Genomic DNA, 27,351 nt, shown 5'->3' with positions numbered 1-27,351 from the left:
AAATGGGTTCACAAACTTTCAAGCACCACTGCACGTATTGTTTTGTTATATAAGAACAATAAAGGGAACCCTTTTTCCAGGTTCCTTGTACATTCAAGAAAGTCCTGTGTCATAAAAAGTATTTTATATAATTATGAAATTTGATTTTTTTTATATTAGCATTGTTTGCTTAAATTCATTTTAGAAGTATCAACCATGACAATCCAGATTGCCATAACTGTACATGGATGGCAACTGCATTAACACTTTCATGGTGTTATTTTTCTTCCAGCTGATACTTGGGTTTCATGACAACTTTTGCTGCATTGACATATTTCAAAGACTTTCTGGGAGTACATAGCTATTGGGGGCAGGCAAGACTTGGCAGGATTACAAATGCAAGAAGTGTTAAAAACGGTGTCATTCATGTATTTAGCAGTGTAACACTATCTGCTGAACTCTCTTGGTTATTTTTTTTATATTCCACGTTTTCATCAATCAAGATGTTCAAGCAAAAAAAGATAAAAATGAGATAAAACAAGTGGACAATATAGAATATCCATAAACCCAACTATTGTGCTTTGAATTCCTTATTGGTATGTGAATTTCTTCACAGAACCATTTAGGATTGTCAATTAAAAAAAAGATTTTGGAAATACGTTGCATGAAGAATATTTCACTATTTGAAAAATCAATTTTTCCATTGATTTTTCTCCCCTCATGTTGTTTGTTTATAAAGAAAACATTTTATCAAAGAGATAAAATTTTGTTCCCCTTAAGGCTGTCACATCATGCTTTTTCTCAAGCTCTTTTAGTACAACATATTTTTTCATTTTTTAAAACCACTATGAGGCCTGAATGCTTGTATCTTTGCAAAATGTATTCATTAAAGAAGATTCGCTTGAAATCATTTGTTCATGAAGTGACAATGATAATAGGAAAAGAGAATAGTGAAGCCATTTATAAAGCACGCAAAAGTCCGTTACATACATATTGCTGCATATTGAAACAAAGGTGAAGTAAATCATGACTTCTACTATATTCTACTTGAAACTGGTTGTACACACATGTATCCAGAAACTGGATGAGCTTCTGAAGCAGCTACCCAAGCCTATAAAAAAGATGCAGTTGCTTTAATGATTCAAGAATTTTTTGTGTGGTTTGTGGTATTTTTTAGAATGTATTTTGAAGGATTTGCATAGCCTTAACCTCCAGATATTCCCAAATATATTCACACTTTGTAGCAGGAGCAGGCAACTCTTTCACACTGACTTGACTGCAGTTTAAAATTTGTTTTTGTCCATGCAGTTCAGGACCACAAAAATGGTTTTGAGGCTTATATCTAAAATATTCCTTAGTTGTACTCCAAAAATGAAATGTGCGATGGAACTTGTAGTTGCATCTGGTTAGTTTCTGTTTCTGCTTTTTCATAATCCTACCATCCTCACCAGTTAATATTAAGCAGGGCCATCATAGGAAATCTTTCAGTCTAAGGGACACAGGCCCAAGTATATGGCAGTATTTATTTACTTTAACTTGAAGAAGAGATATATTTACTATCACTTCCAATTAAATGTACATTGCTTTGCATCAATATTGTCATGGGAATGATGCCATCCCCTTCCTTCTTTGAAGGTGATACTCTTATTCTGCCACTTTCAAAACTGCTGATTGTAACAAAATGCTAGCTTTCTGCAGCGATGCATACTTTGAGAATTGCTTTCTGTTTTTGGTTAATATAGTCAACTCCGCCAAGTCCAACAAGTGGGTGAGGTGGAGAGAAGGAACCCTCTGGGGACAATTAATATATTTGAATGTTTTAATTGTATTTAGCAATCATTTAGAAAAGAACAATATAATACATTATTCTATCTGTTATTCCTAGTATATATAGTAAGTTATCTGTTTCAATTTATTTGTTTCTGGAGCCTGGCTATGATTCACCTTGAACAAAATTACAAGTACAGTCTTGAGAATGGTTATATTAAGGAGTTTACAAAAAAAAAAAAAAAAGTAGAAAGTCAAATGAACAAAAAGGATAAAAATATATGCTGGCAGTTAGATTAGATTATGTTCCATTAAAACAACAATGCATTAAATGTAATGCCATATGTAAAAAGAGCGAGAGAACATAGTCTACAGTCTCCTTTTCTCTCTTCTTCAGTTATGAGAAAACTGAATGCTCCAGCTTCAAACTTGTGTCTTTGGGTCTCAGATGGCTGAGAAAGGACTGTAGGCTGTAACTGCAGAACATTCCTTTTGTGAGCCCTGGAAACAGCGCAAACTAGCACAAGAGGAGTTTGGGGGGGGGGGATCACATGTAAATGAAGAATAGCTGTGGGCTCCTAGGGAGAATTGCATGCAGTTTATATCTCAACTTATGAATGTGTTCCCGTGGACCTGGGATACAAACTATTGCTGGATTCAGCACAAAACTCTTTCACTCAAAATACAGTCCTGTTGCAAAAATAGTGTTAACCAGATAAAGGGAAAAAGAGTTCACTCTGTAGCCCAAATGTTCAAAACGGCACACGGGTAGGGATTTTTTCCCCCTTCATTCCTGTGTAAATATATAGATGACAATACAAAATACAACTTAAACTACAACCGAAGTTTTAGAGTGAAGTGCTATATGTTATTTATCACTAGTATGCCACATTTTAGTTTGAATCAATTTTTTATTACTATGAAAATTACAATATTTTAAATGAGCATTTTTGCTTAGGATTCTTTTCAAGTCCAAGATTCATAAATGCAGGCTTATAGCAGATACTGTCATGTCAAAGAGTGTTAATTTTCTCTCTTCCTTTTCCCTCTGTACATTATGAATGGTTGATCAAGACACATATTTAATAGTGTCTTCTATTTTTTGTGGATCCTTTTGTCTCATTCAGAGGAAGACTACATATCTAACTTTTCATCAAACAGGAGAACGGATCCACAAAACCACTTAGTACTAGCACATTTTCTTCCTTCCAATTTAATGGAAATTCTGGTTAGTTTATCATGCATCAAATCCATGTAAACTTTCCAATGGAGAAACCAATACAGATATTTAAAACGGGCATTGAATAGACTGTAATTTAAAGTAAGAATACTAGTCTGGGTTTTTTTTTAATACTAATGTCTAATATGAGCAGGAAACAATCCATTTATATGTGTGTTTTTAGAATGGTGAAGGAATTATATTACTGTAGGGGAATTTTATGCCTAGTATTAAAATATAGGATGCAACACTTTGGAAGTCTCTAAAAGACTGAATCTTTCTTTACACTTAATCTCCTTGCTGTACTTCAGTTCTCAAGTAACTTTCATTTCACAGGCTTACTTTAATGGGTACAATCTTTTTTTTTTTTTTTCATGAAAAAGCAGGAAATAAGCTGCCTTTCCTGGGAAAAAAAGATTTACAAAATGTAATCATTGTTGAGATAGTCCCTTTGAACTGGCTTGTCTGCAGGGGTGTCTGGCTTCCAATCTTCCCATTTCTTTAGAACACCCTTACTAGTTCTTCAAGTAGATCAGGTACAGTGGTGGTTCGCTGCTTTGATGTCTTGAATGAATGAAAGAAAAGCATAATAAAAGGGAGCTGTTGATCAAGCATAAAATACTCTTTAAGCCGACAGAATGGCAGAGTTAACACATCCCTAAGCTGCTTTTAGTTTCTCTCTCTTTTTTTTTTCTTCACATTTTCCTGTGCTTTGTGTACAGTGGAGGTTTGTACTTTTTTTAAACCCTCTGATCTATGTACTATGCTACCCTCTTATAATAACATGAGAATGGGATTGTTTCTTTCTCTTGTTTGCTTCACTACTTTCCCTTTTCTTTGTATACTTCCTTCCTCTCCATTAGCAAAGTCTAAATTTGTGTCTGGCTTTGAATGTGTGTGACCTTGAAAGTTGAGGATGTTAATTTGAAACAAATGGGATAATAAATAAAACTTTTAATTATGGTATTCAGAAAGATGATTTTTTTTTCCTTCAAAGACGTTAGAAAAATAAGAACATTAATCTCCTTCTTTTAAAAAAAAATACACTGTCAATTTTTTTCCCTTGGAAGCAGAAGAAGGTGAAACTTATTTTTTCAATAGATCTAATTTAGATCATGTATTCTTATCCTTAACGTATGCATCATACTCAAACTGGCAATCTGTCTTGCTTGCTTGGATTACATTTAAAGGTTTCTCACTGATTATTTTGTATTATATTACTCTCATGCTACTTGTGGCTATATTACTGTTAAACCACCCTCTGAACTAAATCTTCTGTTTTCAGGAATAAGGAATTCATTTTTTTGAATTATATTTTGTACATGGCAAACTTTCTGGATTAGTTCTAGTTCTGCTTAATGTTCGGAAGCCTAGAACCCACAGAAATAATTGTTATACAAGTTTTACAAAAGGGTTTCAATATGCCTAAGAGAAATAAAATCAAAATATTTTTTTTATTCTGCAGTTCAACCTAAACTAGCTATAGCTGAAAACTCACATTCTTCTGTGAATTTCTTAATTCACAGAAGAATGCAGTTCAATACTAATTTATTAAAGTACTATGAGCTAAAGTAGTTCTTTTGTTTGTTTGTTTGTTTGTTTGTTTGTTTGTTTGTTTGTTTGCTTGCTTGCTTGCTTGCTTGCTTTAGTACGAATAAATGTTTATATGTCAATGCCATTCCTTTCTATACTTTTACTTGTCCCATTATTACTTATGTTCCTTTCCCTCTTCTTTTCTGGATTGAAAACAAAATATCCTATTGATAGGTACCTAGGAAAGGAAGAAGCTGTATGCTTCCGTCTCAAATAATCAGCATTGGCATATTTTGCTTTACATACAGAAGAAGAGAAGAAGACAAGGGGCAAAAATATTGACTGTGCTGCTGGCCAATCAAATATACCCACAAAGCTCACAGCTAGGATGTGAGGAAGATAAAGTTGTTGTTTTTCACAGTTGCCCTATAGCAAGTTGTACTTAAGACAATGCTGTCTTTGAGTCTGAAAATAATATGTAGCTGTCAGAGGTGATAGATAATGATAGCTTGATTCTCCATCATTATTGTCCCCTTGAAAAATATCCAAATTGGTGACCATCATTGTATCTGACTGCCACACATTTCATTTCAATCGGTAAAATAAATCAGTAAAGTAAATATTGTGTTATACTGTAATATACAATGCAATATACAGCTTATTTTCCCCCTCTTGGCTTTCCTCATCATAACTCAAAACATCACTATAGTTTTTCATCATGCAGAACCAGTTCTAGTTTTTCTTTATTATAATTGCTCAGTTTTCTGTCCTTTTCAAGTCCACAGTGTATCTTTAAATAGAATTATTAAAAGTATGAACAATATTACAAGTTTTCAAACCTCTATGTAACTTGCCTTTTTTCCACTTTTTTCTAACATTTTTATACTTTCAAAATTTTCTTCTTAGTCCTTGCCAGCTCAGATCAGAATATTTAAAACCTATTTTACCCAGTTTGGTAAAATCCTCTTTTCTTTATAATTTATTTTTGATAATTTTTTCCCATGCATCTTAACAGAAAAAGATGACTAGGACAGAAGATTACTAGAAAAAGAAAAAGATTACTAGGACAGAAATTGTTAGCTATAATATCACCATGGTATCCCAATGGCAGTATTGGGACTAAACCCAGTAATACCATTGGAATTTTGTTTTAATTGTTCTACTGTTTTAATCTTAGTTAGCTATCCAGCATCTCATTTAACTCCCTTATGGATTCAAGATTCAGATTATGTAGAAGAAAATAAAATGTACAATACAAAATACAATATAGCATACATAAAAATGTATTTGGGGTTAATATGCTTTGCTGTCAACAGCACACAAAGTCTATAGGCCACAAATACAACTTTGCTACAGCAAGAATTATCTTGGGATCTTTATCTGCCAAAAAAAAAAAAAAAAACCCTGCATAGAATTCTGTCTGACTGATAATGTTTTAAGAAGTGGTGTCAGCAGCTCATTACAAATATCTCAATAAAAATTACAATAAAGCAGAACCCGATCCTGTGATTAAAAGATATTTAGCATGTACAAGTGGACAGTTCAAAGATGTATGTGTGTGTGGATATAACCTGCATGTCTGTAGTTGCTTGTGACATTTCTTTCCTCTTTAAAGAATTCTATTCTATTCTCTTTAAACAGCCATTTATTGGTGTTTTACGGTCTTTCTGTTAATCTGTCTTTTCATCCACAAAGTCAAAATTTTCAAATAAGAATTTCAGGGGGAAAGAATTAAAAGACAAGATTGAAATTCTGAAATGCGAACTTTTACAAGAGAGGCTTGCAACATTTACACATGCTAATGAATTACTTATTATAAGTAAATTATTTCATAAATCAGCTATTTCATTTATGTTTTCATATCATTTTAATGAAAATATATTATTCTTATTTTTTTAGACATCCTGTTTCTTTTCTTCTTACAAGAACTTAAAACAAAATAATACAATAAAATCAACTTAAACCATGCATGTGCCATTCTGCAATAGGATGGAGTTGTCTGGTCCCCTGTGATAGTTTGATGGGGAAGGTATGCTTGGGTTTTCATCCTTCTTCATGATTGATTCATTGATTCATTGATTTTATATGCACCCACATTCTCTTGGTGATTCTTTTTAATTTGTTTTTAATTGTTACTTTAATCCTATTAAGTAAGCTGTATCAAGTCCCTCTGTGCCTGATATGGCCAATTAATAAATTAAAAATATATAATATCAAGGGAAAATGTATGGAGAAAAAAACTTAGGCCACAAATATGTGACAACCTAGCTGGTTTTCATTTATAGCGACCTTTCCTGATGTGTTGCATCTGAACTCCTTTTGGCTCACTTCTGGAACACGGTATCCTTTCAAGTTTAAGATCTACATTCCAAAAAGTCACAAATTAAAATGTCACCTCAGCTATGGCCTTTGGCTAATTAGCATGTCTCAAGGTTAGCTTCCTACAGGAATATAGGGATAATATTAATGAAAGATAAATATAAAAACAATATACTTCAGCAGCATAGTCTTCATAAAGTTTTTGAATCATTTGCACTAGAAAAAAATGCACAATAAGTTTATTTCTTTGTTTATTTTATAATATTAATAACCCATCCCAAAGAGTTTTGACAGCATACAGCATCAAGACAAAGGGGGGAAAGCATCATAATAAAGGGTTAGATTCAGAATTAGTATTAAATCAAAATCAGATCTTGAAGGCTCATTTGAAATAGGATATATTTAATATTAAAAATTACAGCAAGGTGGTAGAATATCTGTACTTTGGGGAGGAGGGCATTCCATAAGACTTGGGACTCTTACAGAGAAGCCCTGGTAGCTCATCCATATTTTGGGACCTGCACAAATGGGGCTGAGTTATAGGGAGCCCTCTCCGGGTGACCAGTCCAGAGAGCAAATTCATTTCTGAATAAGACATTGTTTGAAAGTTTCCTGGAATCTATGCAATAAATTTAATATAGATGTAATTCTACATGTATGGACTTGTGACTGCTCTCTTTGATAACGCAGCTTCCAATCTGTCTCCAAAAGCAGTCCCAAGAACAACACTTTGCTGTAGTCCAGCCGAGTAGCAATCAGGGTATAAGTTACTGAAGCCAGTTGTAGTTGTTGCATTTAAAGAAGACATGTGTTTACACTTAGTGAACCAATTTATTGAATTCTGAAGTCTGTTTAGCTCCAAAGAATCTCCATTCATGTGGATACCAGGGCATTCCAATTGTTGAATGACTTATAGAACCAAAGTCACAGAACTGTGCAGTGATTAGTTTTATTAATTGAATTTCTTTTGATTTCAGCACCATAAATGTATCCATTTCAACCTAACTTACATCACACTTCCTACATCAATACTCCGATATTGTAGCACAATGGACACAATGCCCGGAGAAACTTGGGTTTGTGTATAAATCTTTGTGACTATGAACTATAGTTAACATCTATTTTTCAGTCTTTCAGCTTTTCAGCATGATTTGATGCAGTAAAATATGGGAGAGGGTGAAAAAATCACTACACCACTAAGATATTTTGAAGACAGAATGCAATATAAATATAATAAACTGCCAGAGGTCTCTTTATAACTATTTTAAAAAATAATAACATCCATGTATTAATGTCCTTAAATAACTCATTTTGCTTTGAGAAGGAAGTCAACTTGTCACACCCAGTTCTGGATTTCATATTAACTTCCAGCATATTTATTTTTGTTCTTAAACATTTTAAATGATTGTGTTTGGAAAAATAACCAAAAAAATTTCCTCTTTTCCCACAGGTTTTTTTTTCCTAACAGCACCTTTTTAAAATGTACTGATAAAAAAATTTTTTTGACAGAATTTGGTTAGATTTTTAGCCAAACAGCAAAATGTGGTGATATTAAATATGATTTTAATTATCTGTTGAAGTATTTTCTACACTGATAGAACAGCCAAAACTTGCAAGAAAAATAGGTAGTTTCTTAATACCTATTAATAGGTTATTCTTAAACTTTAATTGAATTTCTTTTCTTTATAGAAGTTTCCTTTCCCATCAGCATTAGATATAAGCTGACATTCTCCAAGTAATGGCAGTGCCATTTCAGGCTTTCTGCTTAGGATTCAGTCCAAAAGATATTGTTTATGGTTCATAAAATCTTACAATTGTGACGATTTTAGGATACTGGCAGTACTGTATAGGGTCTCAGCTTTCATTGTGCTGTAAATTAAGGAGGGGGGGAGTATGCTAATACTCCTTAGAGGACATTAAAACAGAGCTCAGCAATGGTTAAATGGAATTTTATAAGTGCATTCAGTGAAGAACTGTTTTGCATTACATGAGTTGAATACCTTAGAGATGACACACATCTGCAGGCACTTTATTAAATCCTTAGTCAGCACTTTTGAACATGATGAGATTACTTCTTCATTTGACTGGAGAAAGGAAAGCTAAGATCTTGTACTGGGCTGCAGAATTCTTTTTGATGTTTCACCTTGAACATTTGGGAAAGGGCGGTGAAATCCATTTTATGGACTGCACAGAATTGCAAGAGCTCCGGGTGCAGGCAGACAAAATGTCTGCATGCCAGCTCAGGCAGCATCCTGGGAGTATCCGATACAGAAGAGTTTCTAAGAGCAGGTATAAATCTGGGCAGTTCCTGAGATAGCTTATAAAAACAGATTAAAAGTAATATAGTGGCATTTTTTTAAAAAAAGAACTTTGGTTGCAGCTGTATAATACACCCAAACAGTTGGAAATTTCATGGAATATAAATGTAGATCTCTTGGCACACCACAACACCCACTGTTAACTTTGTTTCTCTGACAATGAAAGTTCATCAAAAGGATCGTTTGCTTTGAAACGCGCATGTAAACTTTTGGTCCAAAAGGAAAGTGAGGGGAAAAAACAACCCCAAAAGAATAAGAGAACACTGCAGAAATACTACTTTGAATAATTATTACTTAATTTCTTGCTATTAGCTTGAGGGAGTTTTTTAAAGAGACATAGGTTGAATCTAATAAAAGCACGTGAGCATATATGACACTGACATTTCCAGAAACCTGGGTGTAATTGGGTTGTGACCAAGCATTCCTGCCATCTGGTTTGATCCGCAAAGAGTTAATGTTGTTCCCCTGTTGTCTCAGGTGTGATTGGTGCCTGCACGTTGACACCTCCAGTGCAGGACGATTCTGTGCCTTTATTGACATATTGCTTGCCAAGAACACAATAGCACTCTGTCTGCAAATCTCCGCTAAAAACCATCTTTGAAAAAAAAAAGAAAGAAAGAAAGAAAAAGTTTGAAAGCCTTAAGGCTTCGACAAAGGCACAAAGAGCTGCAGTGCGCTGCTCAAAACTCCCGAGTCAGCAACTTCTATTGATTAAAAACTAACCTTTAAAGTAACTCTCGGAGTGTGTGGTTAGCATTTAAATTTAAACATGTCACGAGTTGATTTGTGTTACTGAATACCAACTCTGAAGGAGTTACATTCACATCAGGGCTTTCTCTTCCTCCTCCTCCTCCTCCCACAATTCCCTGAAGCAGCTAAGTATTTCATGAAGTGTCAGTGGGGCAAAAGAGAGGGAGAAAGGTGTTTATGGGGAGACGGTTCGATTGGCATGAGCCTTCTAAGTTTTCTTTCCCATGCAAATAGTCAACTCCTCCCCCCCAAACCCTCTCTCCCCCCCCCCACCAGCCAAAGAAAAGTGTGGGGAGTGCAACACAATAATTAGCCCTTTGTCTAACTTTCCCAAGTGCCAGAGAGAGGCCGATTAATTAAATATACAACAGCATTGGGTTTTGGAGTGGGGGTCTTGCTTTCTGGGTAGGTCATAAATTAGGCTGAATAAATACTTCAATGTGTTTGCAGTGGGCCTGCTACGTCAGAGCCCCTGGAAGGTTGGTGGGAGGAGAGACGTGTGTTTCTTGCTAATGATAGTCACGTCTGGGTCTGTCTGGTTGCTCCTAGCAACCAGACATGATGTAACACCAGGATGAACTTGAACTTGGGGACTTGAAAAGGGAACAATAGACCAGAGCAATCAATAAAGCCTATTTCAGTGAAGGATTACAGAGCTGCTCTGGGGTAACCTTGTCTGCAAGGCACACACTGAATAGTAAGATGGGCAAAGAAAGTTTTACCCTCTTTTTTTTTAAGGAGGGCAGAAGCACTGCAGAACTCTTTTTTTAAAAAAAAAAAAAGTTATGCAGTGAGTAGCAGAGGAGAAAAAATGTGGCATGGAAAAGGGCACCTCCTGCTGTCCAAAATGTGGATTGTGTATCATTAAAAAAGAGGGGCTGTGTATACAGGCTGCCTTCGGCAATAGTGTAAATTAAGTTTAAGTCTTTTACCGCATGTTCCTAAGTGATCCCAGGCATATTGATGTCCAGATTCAGAATCAAATCACTATACTACTTTTCAGCAACTAAGTACTCAGACCAAATTTAAGTAGCCCTATCAATTATTTAAAGCTTCTAAAGTAAACATTATATTAGATCCATAATCAAGCCGGATGGCAGGGTTTAGCCTCTTGATAGGAAAGTTTGGACTATAGTTTGCCTAACAATTAGAAAGTTGTCCGACTTCTTGCATCTTGATTCTAAAATGGGGCATTGATAAAAATGCCTGTTCTGCTGCATAAGGAAGTTCTTGCAGGTAGCAGAGACACATACCATGGAAACATTTAAGTATTGAAACAAACCTTGGGCTCGTTTAGGAAGGACCCTTATTTGAAGATGAAGGTAATTTAAATTAAAATATATTTAGTGCCAAAGTATTTAAGTGTAATACTTTCCTGATGGCAACAGCATAAACCATAATTCACACAGAGCATATTTATGAAACTAGACATTTATTTACTCCTCTTTACTGAGTGAATTCATTTTTTCAAAATATGTTCACGCTAATCTGGCAGGTAACATCTGCGTCAAAATAATGAATACAGATTCCTTAATCACCCAAGGAAATTTTTGTGTAAAAAGTTCCAAAACAAATAGATTTCTATTCAATCTCAGCCAATTTCAATCTGATTTACGAGAAATGCTGCGAAACAATAGCAGATGCAAACGTATTAACTTTGTAAATGTCCAGAGAACTAGGTAGTAAAGTAAAAAAGAACACCAAAGTATACATATTGACAAAAGTTTCTCTTTTACAGTTAAATATTTTAAATAAAACAATACTTGTTTAACATATCTTCGTGACTTTCTGCCAAAGCTTAAACCATGTAATCTTTAAACCAGCCATCTTTTCCCATTTTTTGTCATGTACAATTTAAATATAAATACTTGGTTACTTGGTGGACCCAGTAACAATTGAAAATCAGTTTTCATCTCTAGAAAGTATTGTCTCCTTCATAGGAAGCATGAGTTTTACATTATTAATAATACATCAGTATAAATTATTGTTGTTCTTAAAATGAAGTGGTACAAGTACAATGTGTTTTGTGTTTACGATGTATCATTGTTCAGAAATTCAAGAAATGTAAAATGAGCATTAGGTGAAAAAGAGCAGTGTTAAAAAACAGGGAGGTCTATGTACAGTTGATGATCTTAGACTATAATTCAGTTCAGTCTTACCCACTGGAGTAGAATTTATAAAACCCTATGTCAGCTATTTGGGACTTAATGTGGTGAAAAAGACAATTGAAAACTGTAATCATCCAGACCTCTGTTCCACCAATAAGACTTCCCCCTTTTCTCCTCCATTTACAACTCCAAACCTGCTTTAAAGAAAAAAGGAATCTGTTGGATGCCAGTCTAGAACCATATTTTATTTATTTATTTATTCAATTTATATGCCGCCCCTCTCCGAAGACCCAGGGCAGCTCACAATACACTCAAAAAATCACTATAAAAACACTTAAAAATTAAAAACATTAAAGACATTAAAACCCATTCACACCATTCATGGCCAGATCTCGTCAGATCGCAAAGCGAGATCAACGGCCCCAAGCCTGCCGGAAAAGCCAGGTCTTCACCGCTTTTCGGAAGGCCAATAGGGTGGGGATGGTCCGGACCTCAGGAGGTAACTGGTTCCAGAGAGCTGGGGTACCCACAGAGAAGGCCCTCCCCCGCAGGCCCGCCAGCCGGCATTGTTTAGCTGATGGGACCTGGAGGAGACCAACTCTGTGGGATCTTACCAAGTTGGATACCATCAGTTACAAATGCTTTCAGTGAAATGTATGGAAAATGGTTTTTCAGAAAGCCATTTCCATATAGAGATGCTATCATTGTGTAGACTTGCAACATTAGACTGGCTAACAACTTGACACCAGCGCCAACTTTTAAATATGCATGTTATTTAACAGTTTACATGTTACATTGCTATTCTCCACAAGTGAGCTGTTTTCTCAATCTCAGTCAGAAAGAAAAGAATATTTCTAGGAATGTCCCACTTCTAGAATGCTCTCTGAAGAAAATGTTCTTTGGTTTTTACTCATTTTTCCCGTCAATCAATGCCGTTCTAAAGGACATATCTTCACCAAGACTTAAAAAAAGTTCGATATCAGCTCTGGATTTGTCTAATTTCAGCTGATGTTTGAAGCTGATTCAATTTATTTCTGATTATATGCCAGTTTATTTGAAACCAGAGTAGAGCTGTTCCTTCTGCCCCCTTTTTGAATCCATGAAGCTCTGCAGAAATTAACAGAGGTTTATTTTCATTCATTTTTTCATCATGTCTTTTAGCTCCTGGATTCAAGACAAAATCACATCCTGTTCCTATTTGGAACCATATTTACACTGTTTACAAATTTTACGGTGCCCTTCTTCACTTTGTTTACTGCAACAGCAGGCAGTTATGATTATTGCTATTGGGAAAAGCATTTATTTGCACATTTGCTGGCATGCTACCCTTGTCACTATTGTAGCCAACAAGAGACTTTTAAATGCAACAGAGTTCTAGATATTGATAAGCCACCATTCATCACCTATTTTTTTCCCTATTCTGAAAGATACTTTTAATGAATGTGAAACTATCCCAGATCAACTGGCTCCAAAGTGATGGAAGTCTCAAAATTACAAAATCTCTCTCAAAACTTTCCACGGCCTTGTTATTTCGAAGTTTTATAATCTCATAATTCATGACGAGATCATTAGATTCTCATTCATGAATTAACATTATCAGCATCAGTACATATAATAAATAAACCTGTATGTCTTATAATGAAGCTATTGAGACAAAAGCCTATTCTGAACTTGTTAAGAATTATATTTTATATTATGGCATAATTCTTTTTGTTTACTGTAATAGAACAATTGATTTTATTTGACTTTCTTTATTTTTTATCATAGATTTAATATAGATCAACAATTGTTTCTTAATTTAGGACTTGTCTTCCATGTTTTAATTTGAAGCTGAGTTTAAGATGCTTTACACAATTCTGTACCTTTTGTTTCATAGACTTACATATAAAAGGTATATGTGTAAACCAGATCATTAAAATAGAAACCTTTATTGCAAAAAGGGAGTTTTTTTCTACAACATTTCATTTATTTATTTTATATTCATTTATTAAATTTTTGTGCCGCCATCTCCCTACAAGGTGACTCTGGATGGCTATAGATTAGAATAGCCATTAGCAAAGGCAGAGTGGCTGTGCCTTAACATGCTTATAACTGGATATTAGTCTTGAACTGTTTTAGCAATCAATGTTTATTATAATTATAGGAAAATAAATGCAATGCCATACTTAAATAATAATTTTCGTCAAAACATATTCTAAATGTGAACTTTGATAACACTTGCAAGAGCATATAGCTGTGTTTAGACTCTGATAAAAAATGTCAAGGAAGTATATTTAGGAAGAATTATTAGTCAATTATGTCAATTATGTCAAACTACAATTACCAATTTTGTGATGATATTAAGAATTTTACAAACTTCTAACCATGGGAAACCACTACAAAAACTAGGTGTTCTTGTGCTGCTCCTTTATCCTCTCCCCTTAAGACCCTTTATCTCTTCTTTTAGCCTTTTTTTAATGAGTTGTGGGTGTGCAGTTATTTAGTACCCCCTGTGCTGTCATATTACATAAATTCATATTGGTATGTCTATACAATATTGTTCGTTTCTCAATTTTCAGCGAATTACACAGATAAATAAGAGACTAAGGGTGCACAGTTTTAATCTGACTTGATCTGTCTCACATTCTAGTACTGAAACAGTGAAATTAATGATTCCCGGTTTTCTTTTTGCAGTGTTTCCATCCATCCAAGATCCAAAGAAAAGATGGCTTCCAGGGCTGACAGCATGTCAATGAATTTATGTTAGAATTCTCTCACAGACCAATAATTCTGCTTCCCTTTGTCTTCTTTGCAGTCCTGGTACCTGGGATAAAACTCACAGCTTCCCACCATCCAGCAGACAGACCACCTGACCCCCGTCCCAACTCTGTAACATGGAAGCAGCCACAAAACAGTGTTGTTACTTCACGTCCGTGGAAGGGGAGCAGACAGAGATTGACAGCAAACAACTGCTCTTACTCAGAGACGGCAAACGTTATGATTGAGCATCAAAGGCCGTAATATTGTGGGGGGAGGAGGGAGTTTGAGGGTTGGGGTTTTGGTTTGGTTTGAGTTTTTTTTTAAAGAACACCTTAGTGACCGACGTAATTTCTCATATGGTGCTGGAAATGTTTGAGCTTCATATTTTTGAAGTGTTTCAAGTGGTAGTATAAGAATTAGGGACATTGGGTAGCAGAGCGAGCCTGCTAGCTACTTCCTGACTTGCGTTTGTAACCCTTTCCATACAGCACCTAACTGTTTTACAGTATTTTTTACTGATTAATTTCCCATACGAGTGTGAGACTTACTGAGAGATCCGAAGAGCTACACATAAATTACTTTATAGTAGCTGAGTTCTTCAGTATGGAGCTTACAAGACAGTCGTGGGGCATGTTTTTTTCTGTAACATATCAGGATTTTTTTTTTAAATTTTGCAATCAGCAATTCAATATATGACATGAATCATAAGATGGTTATTGACAGGTTGGTTTTCCACACAAGTGGCAAAGAAATATAAACCATCAACCTACTACAGGTCAAACAAAAAAGATAAAAAAATTAAATGCTGCACTTAACATGAAACATTTTTGACAATTTTCAACAATGACATGAAATTCATATGGAAATGGGGAAGTTGGTCTGTTTTGATAGAAACTGACAGGAATCAATCAAAACAATCGAATTTTGAATTGAGAAAAGTGCAATTTCATTCGATAGCTAAATATCTTTGTAAGATAGAGATTGTTGAAAATTCTATTTTTGTTTTCCAAGTCCTTCCACCCCAGGACTCTAAATTATTGGGGTAAAAAACAGCCTTGCAAGAAAAAAAAAAAAACGGGGGGAGCTATTTTTGCTTTTTATGTTTTTTATTGTTAAACTTGTATCCCTTTAAAACTGAAGGAAATTTAAAACATTCACACACAAAATTTAATGGTGCTTTTACCACAATATGTTATCTTCATTAAATGCTAATTATTTTCTGTTATCAAAGCACATAATTAAAATGAAATCATAATATCTGTTCATTATATAAGCTAAAAGTCAATTATAATAGAGTATGACAATTCTGACAAATCATACATGTTTCCGGCAATATAGGGTATATCACTTCTTAAAACATCTTGGCCACAATTTAATGGAGAGGAAGGCATGCTTAAAAAGTAACTTTAAGCATTTTTATAGCCTGCATTGGATTGCGGTCCTTAATATAATAAGAGAAATAGCTGTTCAGAAAGTAAAATGCCTCTTGTTTCCTTGAACTGGCTGTTTCTTTTCTTTTCTTTTCTTTTCTTTCTGGACTGCAAAGGTATCAGTAGAGAAGCAAAATGTGGATTTATATTTTATGCCAGTTCAAAGTGAGGGCACTTGCTTAAAAAAAAATAGTTTGGACCCCAAATGTCCTGTATCTTATGTAAAAAAAAATGAAAAAAAAAACAGCAAAAAAAATGCAAGTGATTTTTTTTTCTATCAGACAGCGGAGCACCCCTTTGCTTTCCATGCAACTTTAAGAAGGTTTCCTATATTATACATATATATACGTTCTGGTTGGCAAATCTAGCTAATCAGAGAAAGTCTCTGCATGTTCTAGTGTTAGTAACTAATTTTTATATAGTTAATGTAGGGTAAAGTAGAGTGCATTAAGACACAATATTGTAATCCCTAATCCAGGCACTTGCCTTTAAACTATGTTTGTTCGGCCCTTCAGAAGGGTTTCTACTACTGTCCTATACAATCAAGTAAACTGAATTTCTTGGGAAGACACTTTGCTCCTCATCTTTTCCCTAAAACTATTTTTTTTGTTTTGTTTTGTTTTGTTTTCTTGATTTGCACGAAACAAAATAATAATAATAATAATAATAATAATAATTCCATATCAATGTGCCTTGCCCTGGATAGCGATTATTTGTGGAATTGTTGCACATGTTCCTCTATTGAAAGGGTTATTTTTTTTTCCCCTAGTCAAGCATTTGGAGACACTTTTTTGTAAATGTAACTTTTATGTCCGCCATTGTCAGTTTCAGCATCTTAGAATACAGTAGAATGTTAGTTGTTTCACAGATAGGGGTAGTGTTTTCTTGTCCTGTATGGTCAGTGGCAGTGCTATTCTGATATCTGTAGATGCTAGAGTATATCAGTATTTTTGATGTGGCTGCATTTTACATTTTCTTTGGAGTCTTCCTTTTGTTCGTTTTTATTTTTATTATTTTTCCCCCCAGATATATGAAAATATGCAATATCTGCTTATATCATGTAGAAGAAAAGCTTAGCAATTCTTAATTTTTCTTTTAAGTCTTTTTTTTTTTTAATTTGACCAAAGTCGGTGCTGCACTTGAAGCAGCGTGTTTTAGGTGTTTGTCTTTGTACTTTTTTTGTGTGTGATTTTTGAATGCACACGCAGGAAGGGCTCTTCTTAGAGAAGCAGTCAAACTGTGAAGCACTAAGCTGGACCCTGCTTCAAGCAGTTTTCGTTTTTCAATTCTTCCTTTCACAAGCAAGCCTTAAAAAAAAAAAAACACCTCCCGTTTTCTTCAAATCCCACACCCATTTTTATTAGCAGATTGCAATCAAACCACATTCAATAAAAAGTATGAAATGCCCATTTTTATATGCACGTTTTTAAACTTCCAAGTTCTGAAAATTGTTTACTGGTTATTCTCTATTTAAGGAAAAAAAAATGTTTTGGATTTTCATATATGTCAAATAAGTGGTTGAGTAGTCATTTGCTCTGTTGTATTGTGTGATTGTTAGTATTATGGTATCACATCCACTAGCCAGCATCCTTTGCCTTCCCTATAGCACTTAGCAGGGCATTACCTTATTAAGACATATGTGCACTAAAAATAAAAAAATTAGCAGCTTTCAGTGCTTCACAGTGAAGGGGAAAAAAAAGCCTAGACAAACATTTTGTCAGAACCTTGCTCTAAGCCAAGGTATTACCAGTAAATTGGTTGTATATACAACAAAATTGCACCCTTTTTTTAAAAAAAAAGAAACAAAGCAAACTAAGCAATAGTTTGGGCAGTTAGTTGTTTTTAGTAAGCATGTGATAGTCATGGCCAGAAAGAGAGAGAATCAAAGCTGCCCACTCAGAAGCTATGTAATGTGTATGTTGTATAGTTTTATTGATTACACTGATTTATTCTACCCTATTTTATAATGCAGGACTTTTGTAATGTTGTTTAAATAAGGAAAATTTCTGTCAAATTAGCTTAGAGAAATTCTGATTGTTCGTTATAAAGGCAGCATTCATAGAATTGCTTTTTTTTTTTCCCTTTGGGAACTGGATTTAAGTTAAAAACTCTCCTGTTTCCTTTTTTGTATGTATTTAAATACAGGTTTTTTTTTTCCTTCTCTCAATAGTATAGCATATTCCTATGCTTGAGAAGTATAGGCTACTGAAAAACCATTGTAAATGGACATTACAGATATCCTGTATTTTTGAAGGTGTTTTATCATATTAAGTTTGAAGGTGGTAAAGTTAGGGAATTCTGATTGGAATCACACGAAACAAATTGTTTTTAAAGGCTTTAAGCATTAGGTATGTGATCAAGGGTGTTTACCAACAGAAGCTGTAAAGTATTAAAGACACTAAATTAACATTTGTTTCATCTTATTGTCATGCAATAACAGCTGTTTGAATCTGTTCAGGTGTGGAGAACAGAGTTTTTATTCCTCAAAGCAGAGTGGAGAATGTAGATCTGAAGGGAGACAACTGCATGGGGTGTGCAGTCCTTAATAGAAAAATAATCCTGGATCACACACTGCAGAATCAGATTAACATACCCATTGCCCAATTCAAAACTGCTTTTTATTCTTTGCACAAACAGCTTTTCTGCCCAATGTCATTCTTTCAAAATGACCAGATGCCCAACACCAACCCTTTTTCCTCCTTATCCCAAATATCCCAACCCTTTTTCTTCCTTATCCAGCAGTTCTTTCCTTGAATTGACTTGACTAACAGAAGTTTTATTCTCTTGATCCCTTTTCCAAAATAGGGCTTAGCTTATTGTCATCCTGTACACCCCCGAGATATTGCATTATTTATTCATTGTGTTTTATATATATTTTTGAAACCCAATGCAATCTTTCCCAACCTGATGTTCTCCAAGAGTGTAGGACTATGGTTCCTGTTATTCCAGGATAGCATAGTCAGTGACCATGTTTGCTCATGAAGATAAGATGTAGAGACAAATGTGGCCGGAAAATCTTGATTCGAGAAGGGCACCAGCCATGGATGTACCTTTTCTGTAAGAAGGTTTCCAGCCTTCTCTTTCAGGTTGACAAGTAAAGGAATAGAACTGTTTTTTCATCTTCGCAGAATTCAGTCAGCCCAGAGGAATATGCAAAAATCCCTCTACCTACTTTTCTTTCAATGTCTTCTCTTTGTTCCATATAGTTTTCAGATTTGTAGTAACAGTATTAAATTTACTGTGCACACACATGCACACACATACACACATGAGAAAAAAAGCGGGGGGGAAACACCATCCAAACACATGGCATAAAACTGATCTTTTTTTTCCCTTGTGATTTAAAAAAAAACAAATGTCAATATTATTCTTTGCATTGTGTCTCTGGAAATATCTTTTTATGGTTTTACTTTGGTAGAAGGCCTCCACAGAACAAACATTGCAAACCACAATGGGGATGAAAATGTAAGGAGAGCTTCAATGGCACCTAAAAGAAACTCATCTTTCATACAATCTATTGGGGGAGAATCTCATGAAATAAACTCTGCCTACTAGGCAAGGTTTCCATTAAATTCAAGCTTACAAAGCCAATTTTGTCAATGCATGTATTACTGTTGGACAGTAAAACCCGGCTATGCCATCATCAAGTCCAAGGCTGTGCAATAGTCTAATTAGTATTGAGTACCATTTCCCTTTTATTTTTTCCAATAAAAAAAAACAGTGGGATGAAAATTGCTTTGATATATAGCAGGTAACATTGAAGCTATTCCATAGCACTTAACTGTAGTGAATACTGTGTCACCAATTCTGAAATCAATTTAATGTTTAATGCAAATCCATTACATGGTGCTATTACAGGCTGGCAAAATGATTTACAAAAATGTGACAACTTGGGCTCAATTCACTCTGCTTTCCAACAATGTAAATGCATAGCAGTGTTTATCTGCATGAGAACTATGCACTAATATAAATCTGAAAAAAAAAAAAGAAATATATCAACTTTGGTATCTACTTTCCGTTTACTTCAATCCTTGCCTTTTTGGTCATTATTATAAATGCCAGCTTTAGGACAGAAAGAAATATAAGAAAACCAGCATAATACCTGATATATTAAAAATGTAGTGCCTGTGAAATCTGTATTATATTGCTCTTCTGAAGTAAGATTTTTCTACACCAGTAGCCTTCGCTGTCTGTCAGAACCTTCTGATATAGGTGATGTAAAATAACCAAACAATATTAATGCATGCTATTCCATAATGCTTAGTGAGCTGTATGAATATTACTCAGTTATGTTAGTCTTTTTTTTTTCCCTCTGATTTGGTTCTTGTCAGATAGGTTTAAAGATATTTCACTGAGAACACAATTCTGTTTTTCCTTGATTTTGGGTGTTTTCAGTATTTTGGAAATACACATTTAACTTAAAATTCAATTCAGTATTATTTGTGGAGGGCATTCTTCACTCTCGAGGGCAGGTATGGGGTTTGAAATCCATGCCTGGTGGTATCTTTTCTTTGCTTAAGCAGCCTAAGAACTCTAAACGCTTATCTCAGAAGAAAAAATCAGACATAAGACTTCAGTGGAAGCGACAATTCTCAAACTTGGAACTGACATTGAAAGTGTTTTCCTAATGGACAGTGTTTAAACCAGGTACCCATGCTTGACCCTGTTTCACAGCAGACCTCCTCATTTAACAGAAATGTGTAAGAACTGTAAAACCAAACCTCATATGGCTATTTAGTTTCCGTGCACTGCTGGGTTTTTTTCTTCTTTTTTCCCTTTTTCTTTTTGTCAAAATTCTGTATAAACTTTGGGCCCGATTCATGAGTGGTCACCAGGAATTAACATAGGATTTTGGTATTCAGGTTGGGGGGTTTTTTTCTCCCAGTCCAAGTGGTATAGCTTTTTTTTTCTTTCCAAGATGTTCATTCAGCATACTGCTTTTATTTCAAGGCTGTCAGAACATTGCAGAAAGTCAGACCAAATCTTGGTCCCATACTTTGAAAATATTAAAGATGTAGACAAGGGAAAATGTGAGATTATAAAGATTTAAGGAGAGCATTTTTATGCACTCTAGACTGGATTGGAGAACCGTTCCACAGAGCGAAGAAACGTGCCATTGGCTATAGAAAAATAGGCGAGATTTTTGCAGAGTTTGTTCTTTTTTCCATAACATTGCTTAATGCAATGTCAGAGGTGTTTCGTTTGTTCTATGCTAGGCAACATCTCTCTTTGCACCCACCCTAAATTTCCTGATTTTATTTATTTAAAAAAAAAAATTTAATCCAGGGTGAGAAAAAAGAATCAACATTAATGGAAAGCAAGCATCCTGTAAAGCCAAGCCCTTTGCTCCTGGCATGACATTAATTGACAAGGAAGCCTCTTTGGCCCAGACAGAACCCATAACATGTTGAGGAAACAAGGATCAGATCTACCCAATTTTTCTACGATTCAACAGTGTAGCTTTAAAAAGGATGATAGGTCCAATCTCAGATGCCTTTTTCCTTTTGTTGGTTCATGAGAGTTTCATATCTGGCTTTGCTAGTGTTGCAGCTCTTTTGTGAATGCACAAGACCATGTCATGGGACATCCTGCCAGTGTGTTCAGGGTATATTTTCAAGACATCAGAAGTATACTCTGGCATCACCACCACCCCAAAGTTAGCTACCCCACAACTAAATTGCTGGTGTCCTCAATCCTGATTCACCCATGTTTTGAATTTTTTTTTTCCTTTCCAAAAGAAAGAAACCAGGAAGAGTCCAGATCTAAGAAATGGCAGTAGCATACACAGGAGAGCTGGCAATAGGGTGGGAATGGCCATTCAAGTTGAGGACAGATTCTATGTTCATGTGATCTTGGAGAGAACAAATATGGAATAAAGTAATGAATCTAAGAAGGCAATCCTTCACATTCTGCTGGAAGAAGGCAGCCAAAAGGTTTACCAGGGTTTTTTTCCCCCAGGCTTGCAAAATATGGTAGTGGGTATATTCTGCAAATAAGAATATCTATGATATAATACCTGCCCTTGGCTTCTTTGTACAGTTAGCCATTCACCAGTCCACTTACTCAGGTCTAACAATCAAAATTTGATTTTTTCCGTCTTACGTAACAATGCATTCTCATGTGAAGATTTGCTGCAAATTCACTTAATCCTTGTTTTAATCTCCCTGTGTTTCCACTTTTTTATGAATCGGGTCCCTTGTGCCTCTAGTATCCTTGTATTGATCCTCATAGTTACCATTTTAGGTTTACTGTGTTCTGTGAAAATTTGAAATTGGTTGAGAATCACTGTGGGCATCCATTCTTTTCAACTAAATCTGCAGAATTTTTTTTGAGCTGGTGTGGATTAGTTTAACTCTTGTATTCAACCATTAGTGCTACCACCCTCTCACATTACAATACAATTACTGGAAGCAAGTACTGCATTTCCTATGCAACAAAAAGGAAAATAAAAAATTGCTAATGCTAACAGGCTTTGTTGTTCTTTAGTTTATGACATGCATGCAAATATCTTTGTTATATATGCAGAATTATGACCAGCTGAGGTTTTAATACTCTAGCCAAAAAAGTAGTTTATGATATTGTGATGAGATAAAAACAATTAGAGTTTTGTTAGATCATTGTCACTTTACAGATATATCATAGTCTTTTTATCTAATTCTGGTTGTAGCAAAACAGCAGATCCAGGTACTTAACCCTACAGCAAAAATATCAGGAATGTGGTAGCACCTTTTGTGATACAGAGTGCGTAGAGACTGATGGAAATTCTGCATCTGTCTAACCATTCAGTATATCTAATAAAGTGAACTGCAGCTCTCAAAAGCATATGCCTTTTAATTAAATGTGTCAGTCACAAAAAGTGCAACCAGATTCCTGATTTTTGCCCCCTTAGACTAACATGGTTCTTCTCCTACAACATCCGCCCTACATTGTTAAGAACTCTTCACTATCTAAACAGAATGCAACTAGGAATGTCTCAAAAGCAAAAACACACATTTACTTTCCAAATGTTGTTGGGTACTATTAATTCAAGTTCAGAGAATCAGATGCACTGTTATCTCAAGATACAATCTACAATACCGAGGCAAATTCTTGGATTCTGAAAAGTTAGCTGAATACAGGTAGATTTAGATATATCCTACTATACAATCATAGTATAGAACATTCTAGTGGAGAGCAGAAATGGTGGGTGAGCACTGGGGGATTAAGTGCCTGAGCTGTAAAAAATGACTGAAAAATAATCCAAATTCACCAAAAAGAACAGTAGAAAAAAAACACAGAAATAAGGATCTGGTGACTTGGCCACCTTAGATATTCTCTCCCATTGTATTTTATTGTGTATTTGTAAGCAAAGGAAGTAATGTGTAGAACAAAATACAAGGTGAGAGTGTTACTGGGATACCTTGGAAATGTGGGAGTGAGGGTAGATGCATGCTTCTGCATATGAACCAAAAAGAATAGAAACACAGACCAAAACCTACTGATGCACAAAAACGTACATCATGAATAATGTGTTTATATTTACCAAGAACTGATCCACAAAACTGCAGATTACAAGACCGTGGATAATATCCCATGATAGTCCTCTTCAGGCATCATGTTAGCACTCACATGGTAAACACTCATTCTCCTTTATAAAATGATGCATTCTTGTTAGTCCTTTATGAAGATAAGATTTTCTGGATTAAAAAAAAACACCTTTATTTCCATTTCTGATCTATAACCCTGCTGTCATTTGCCTGAATAATGAAAAGCATTGAAATTCTGTACTGTCTTGGCTGGTTCTTTGGCAGCCAATAGAAGCAGGCTTTCTTCCACTGAAGGAAATGCTCCCCTTGATTTTTTTTCCTTTAGTCTTCAGCTTAACTAATGCATTTCCATCTGGAATAAGGGCAGTTAAAGTATTTGCAATCAATCTCCCCTCTCTTCATTCCATACAAATTTGGTGTTTTGTTCATAATACTTTCACTGGCCTGGCATTTGTATAGATACTATTTACAAATGGTCACTCGCATTTCTCTTCGCCACACTTAGAAGGGCTTCTCGCCATCACAGCTCTATGTCCTATTTGGAGGAATGAGAATTGTTTAATTCTGTCAAGTATCAGAATAATAGAATCTGAAACTAAAGTAAACTTCAGAAATAGGTGGGTGCCTGTTTTTAAGAAAAGATTGGACAACCATTTGTCTGAAATGGTAGAAGGACTCCTGCATGAGCAGGAGGTTGGGGGTTGGGTTTCTCCCGGTTCCACCTGGCTCCGCCGAGCCAGTAGCGGTGACGATACGATGTCACCGAACCGGTTCTGCCCCCCACCGCACTCCGCGGCCCCCCTGCATTATTCTTACCATTTATTTGGCCCCATCGCCGATCTATTGCTGCCTCCTGAGTCCAGCTGATCAGCTAGAGGGAAAAAAACTGTTTAAACTCTTGCTGCGGGGCTTCAAAGGGCCGCCCTACAGCTGATCAGTGTTAAAAGAAAACAAATGAGTAGACCGGTGCCTGCAAAAATAAATGGGTAGACCGGTGCCTGTAAAAATAAATGGGTAGACCAGTGCCTGCAAAAACAAATGAGTAGACTGGTATAGCTCTGCAAGCAGTTAAAAGCCTCGTAGACCAGTACCTCTGCTAAATCCTAAAGAATTGTCACATGACCATCAAGCCATGCCCACAAAATAAGCCACGCCCACAGAACCGGTAGTAAAACAATTTAGAACCCACCCCTGGGTTCGACTAGAAGACTTCCAAGGTCCCTTCCAACTCTATTATTTTGTGTCTAAAACTAAGCCTGCTTCCATAAAAGTGGACTTCAATTCCCAGAATTCCTCAGCTGCACACTGTAGGACATTATATAGCCATATACCAGTGACAGAATAGAGTTAGAGATATCTCTGTCAGCAATGCTGTATTAGTAGATCTCTGCGTCAGGCAGGGTGCTTAGCTAGATTATGTCCAACATCACTTCCAGGCATCATAGTAATTCTATGACTCTCCTTAACCTGATCATCATAATCATTTAACTATTTTCTTCCAGATTTTAGATCATTTGATTGGAATAGTCTCCTTTTCATTTTAGAAATATGTTCTTCCAAAAAAATGAAATCCCCACTCACTGCTAAGTCCAGAGGAAAGCCTTAACATTTCTGTCCTAGGCAATGGGCGTATTTTTAATAATTCTACGTCTACTGTTGAAAGAATGCCCTAAATGATATCCTCTTCCTTCCCCTTTGCACCCTTGCAGTTTCATTTTACTTCTATTTACAATCGGGAATAAATCATCCCCACATCCCCTACACTGTAAAGATAACCATGGCTTCAGATATTGGAATCAATTCTACTGGCCCAGCAAGATAAGATTAAAATTGGGAACTTACTCAGCAGTTTGCTCTGTGATGAATGAGGCCAGCCAAGAATCAGAAGAAACCCTGTTGTCCCCTCTGTCCTGTTAGATATAATTTCATTCAACACTCCATATCTGAAAACAGAAATGCAGTCACTCATTTTTCAGATTGGCTATCCACTTGGATTTCCTTCCTTTTGAACTACACAACACAGCTATAGAATTTAATGAATAACAAGCTAGATATTCGGATTTCGATATCCTTGAACAGAAAACTGCAGTGTTTTCAAATAGGTACTGTTAACTCTTTCCTTTGGTGGAGATGTTGGATTAGATTAGATTAGATTAGATTAGATTAGATTAGATTAGATTAGATTAGATTAGATTTCCCAATAAGTATATTCATTCGAAATAAATACACATGATAAAAGCAGAAGGTATAGGTCCATCCTGCGGAGCCTCAGAACAAGATTAAGAGCCAATTCTTTGCTTTTTTTTTTAATCCCCCCCTCCCCAAAATAGAGAGAACCTCCCGTCCTACTTCACCAGGCCTCAAATATTAGCAACATTTCCCTTTTCTTTTCTTTTCCAGTAGATGTAGAGCAAAGTTCACATAAATGTCAGAGCAACAACCCATTATTGGAAAAGGAGAGAAAGGGCATCTCTGCTTACATTAAAATCAGGGCATTTATGGCACCAGGATAACTTCTTACAATTATATACTGTGATTTTACTTTGTACACTTCTTATTGCAGTAACAGTCATCCTGTGTGCTGATCAAAATTACCACAGGTGGGTATTTTATTTTTCTGGGGACCTTGGTGCTCTCTGGACTTGGTTGTTTTCTTACAGTTGTTTCAGTACCCAACTAAAAGGCATCAGTGCTAGGACTGATGATGTTATCTAGTTTGGGTAATGAACCATCTGCATAAAAAGAAACCAAGCTCAGAGAGCACCAAGGACACTCATTTCCTTGAATTGACTTGACTAACAGAAGTTTTATTCTCTTGATCCCTTTCTGAAATAGGGCTTAGCTTAGTGTCATCCTGCACATACCCCGAGATATTGCATTATCGCAAGTGACTGGCTCAAGGTCACCCAGCTGGTTTCCTGCCCAAGGCAGGACTACATCTCACAGTCTCACAGTTTTTAGCCTGATGCCTTAACCACTCCTCCAAACTGACTTATACACACCTTCAAATAGGTAGACAAAAAAAGTAATAATCTTTTTTATTATTATTCTGCTGTGTTTCACACCAACAACCTTCTGAAGTAGTCTTCTAGCTAGCTGCAAAGGCTAGCTACTTTGCCACTTTACTAAGTGGCATATAACTAAGACTTTGAGAAGTGAAGGCAATGATTATTTCTGAGCTTGCTTGTTTTCTTGCAGGCGTTTCATTACCCAAATTAGGTAACATCATCGGTGCTGATGAGCATTGATGACGTGACCTTATTTGAGTAATGAAACGTCTGGAAGAAAACAAGCAAGTTCAGAGAGCACCAAGGACCCCTCATGTCAACCCTGAGCTACAAATATTCTCCTTTATTAATAATGATTATTTCTGAGATTTGCTTCTTCCTCTGCAAAGTATTGAATGATCTGCTGGATATAAGGAAACCATTTCAATCTGCATGGACCAGAGCATTTGAGGCAACAGAAGAGAAAGAGAAACGGGCTTTTTTCAGACCACATCAGGAAAATGCACTGGAAATCAAATTTGTGGTGGGAAAGTAAGGGTAAAGGCCGATGTCCATTTCTGCTTTCCAAAAAGAGTCCCTGGGTCAATCAAGGTAGGTGGCATGGTTAAACTTTCAGCCAAACACCACTAGGTATCTACTCCCATCTTTTCTCAGT

The 27,351-nt window shown here is 35.7% G+C and overlaps 1 protein-coding gene across 2 annotated transcripts in view; it reads left to right on the top strand.

Annotated features, from left to right (window-relative positions):
- Positions 1 to 16,733, top strand: part of NFIA (nuclear factor I A) — a 312,833-nt gene extending 296,100 nt beyond the window's left edge. The window contains exon 10 of one of the 2 annotated variants that reach the window (XM_070941290.1): positions 14,788 to 16,733. In XM_070941290.1, coding sequence (XP_070797391.1) covers positions 14,788 to 14,993 — 206 coding nt within the window. In that variant the 3' untranslated portion in view covers positions 14,994 to 16,733. The remainder of the gene's footprint in view (positions 1 to 14,787) is intronic. The other variant, XM_070941289.1, reaches the window with a different exon arrangement.
- The last annotated feature ends 10,618 nt before the right edge of the window (positions 16,734 to 27,351 follow it).

This window comes from Pituophis catenifer, unplaced genomic scaffold, assembly GCF_029215685.1.
Source record: "Pituophis catenifer annectens isolate HBS135680 unplaced genomic scaffold, rPitCat1.0.hap2 SCAF_3, whole genome shotgun sequence".
Lineage (NCBI taxonomy): Eukaryota > Metazoa > Chordata > Lepidosauria > Squamata > Colubridae > Pituophis > Pituophis catenifer.
Note: the sequence above shows the minus strand (reverse complement) of the source record. Positions and strands in the feature narration are given on the sequence as shown.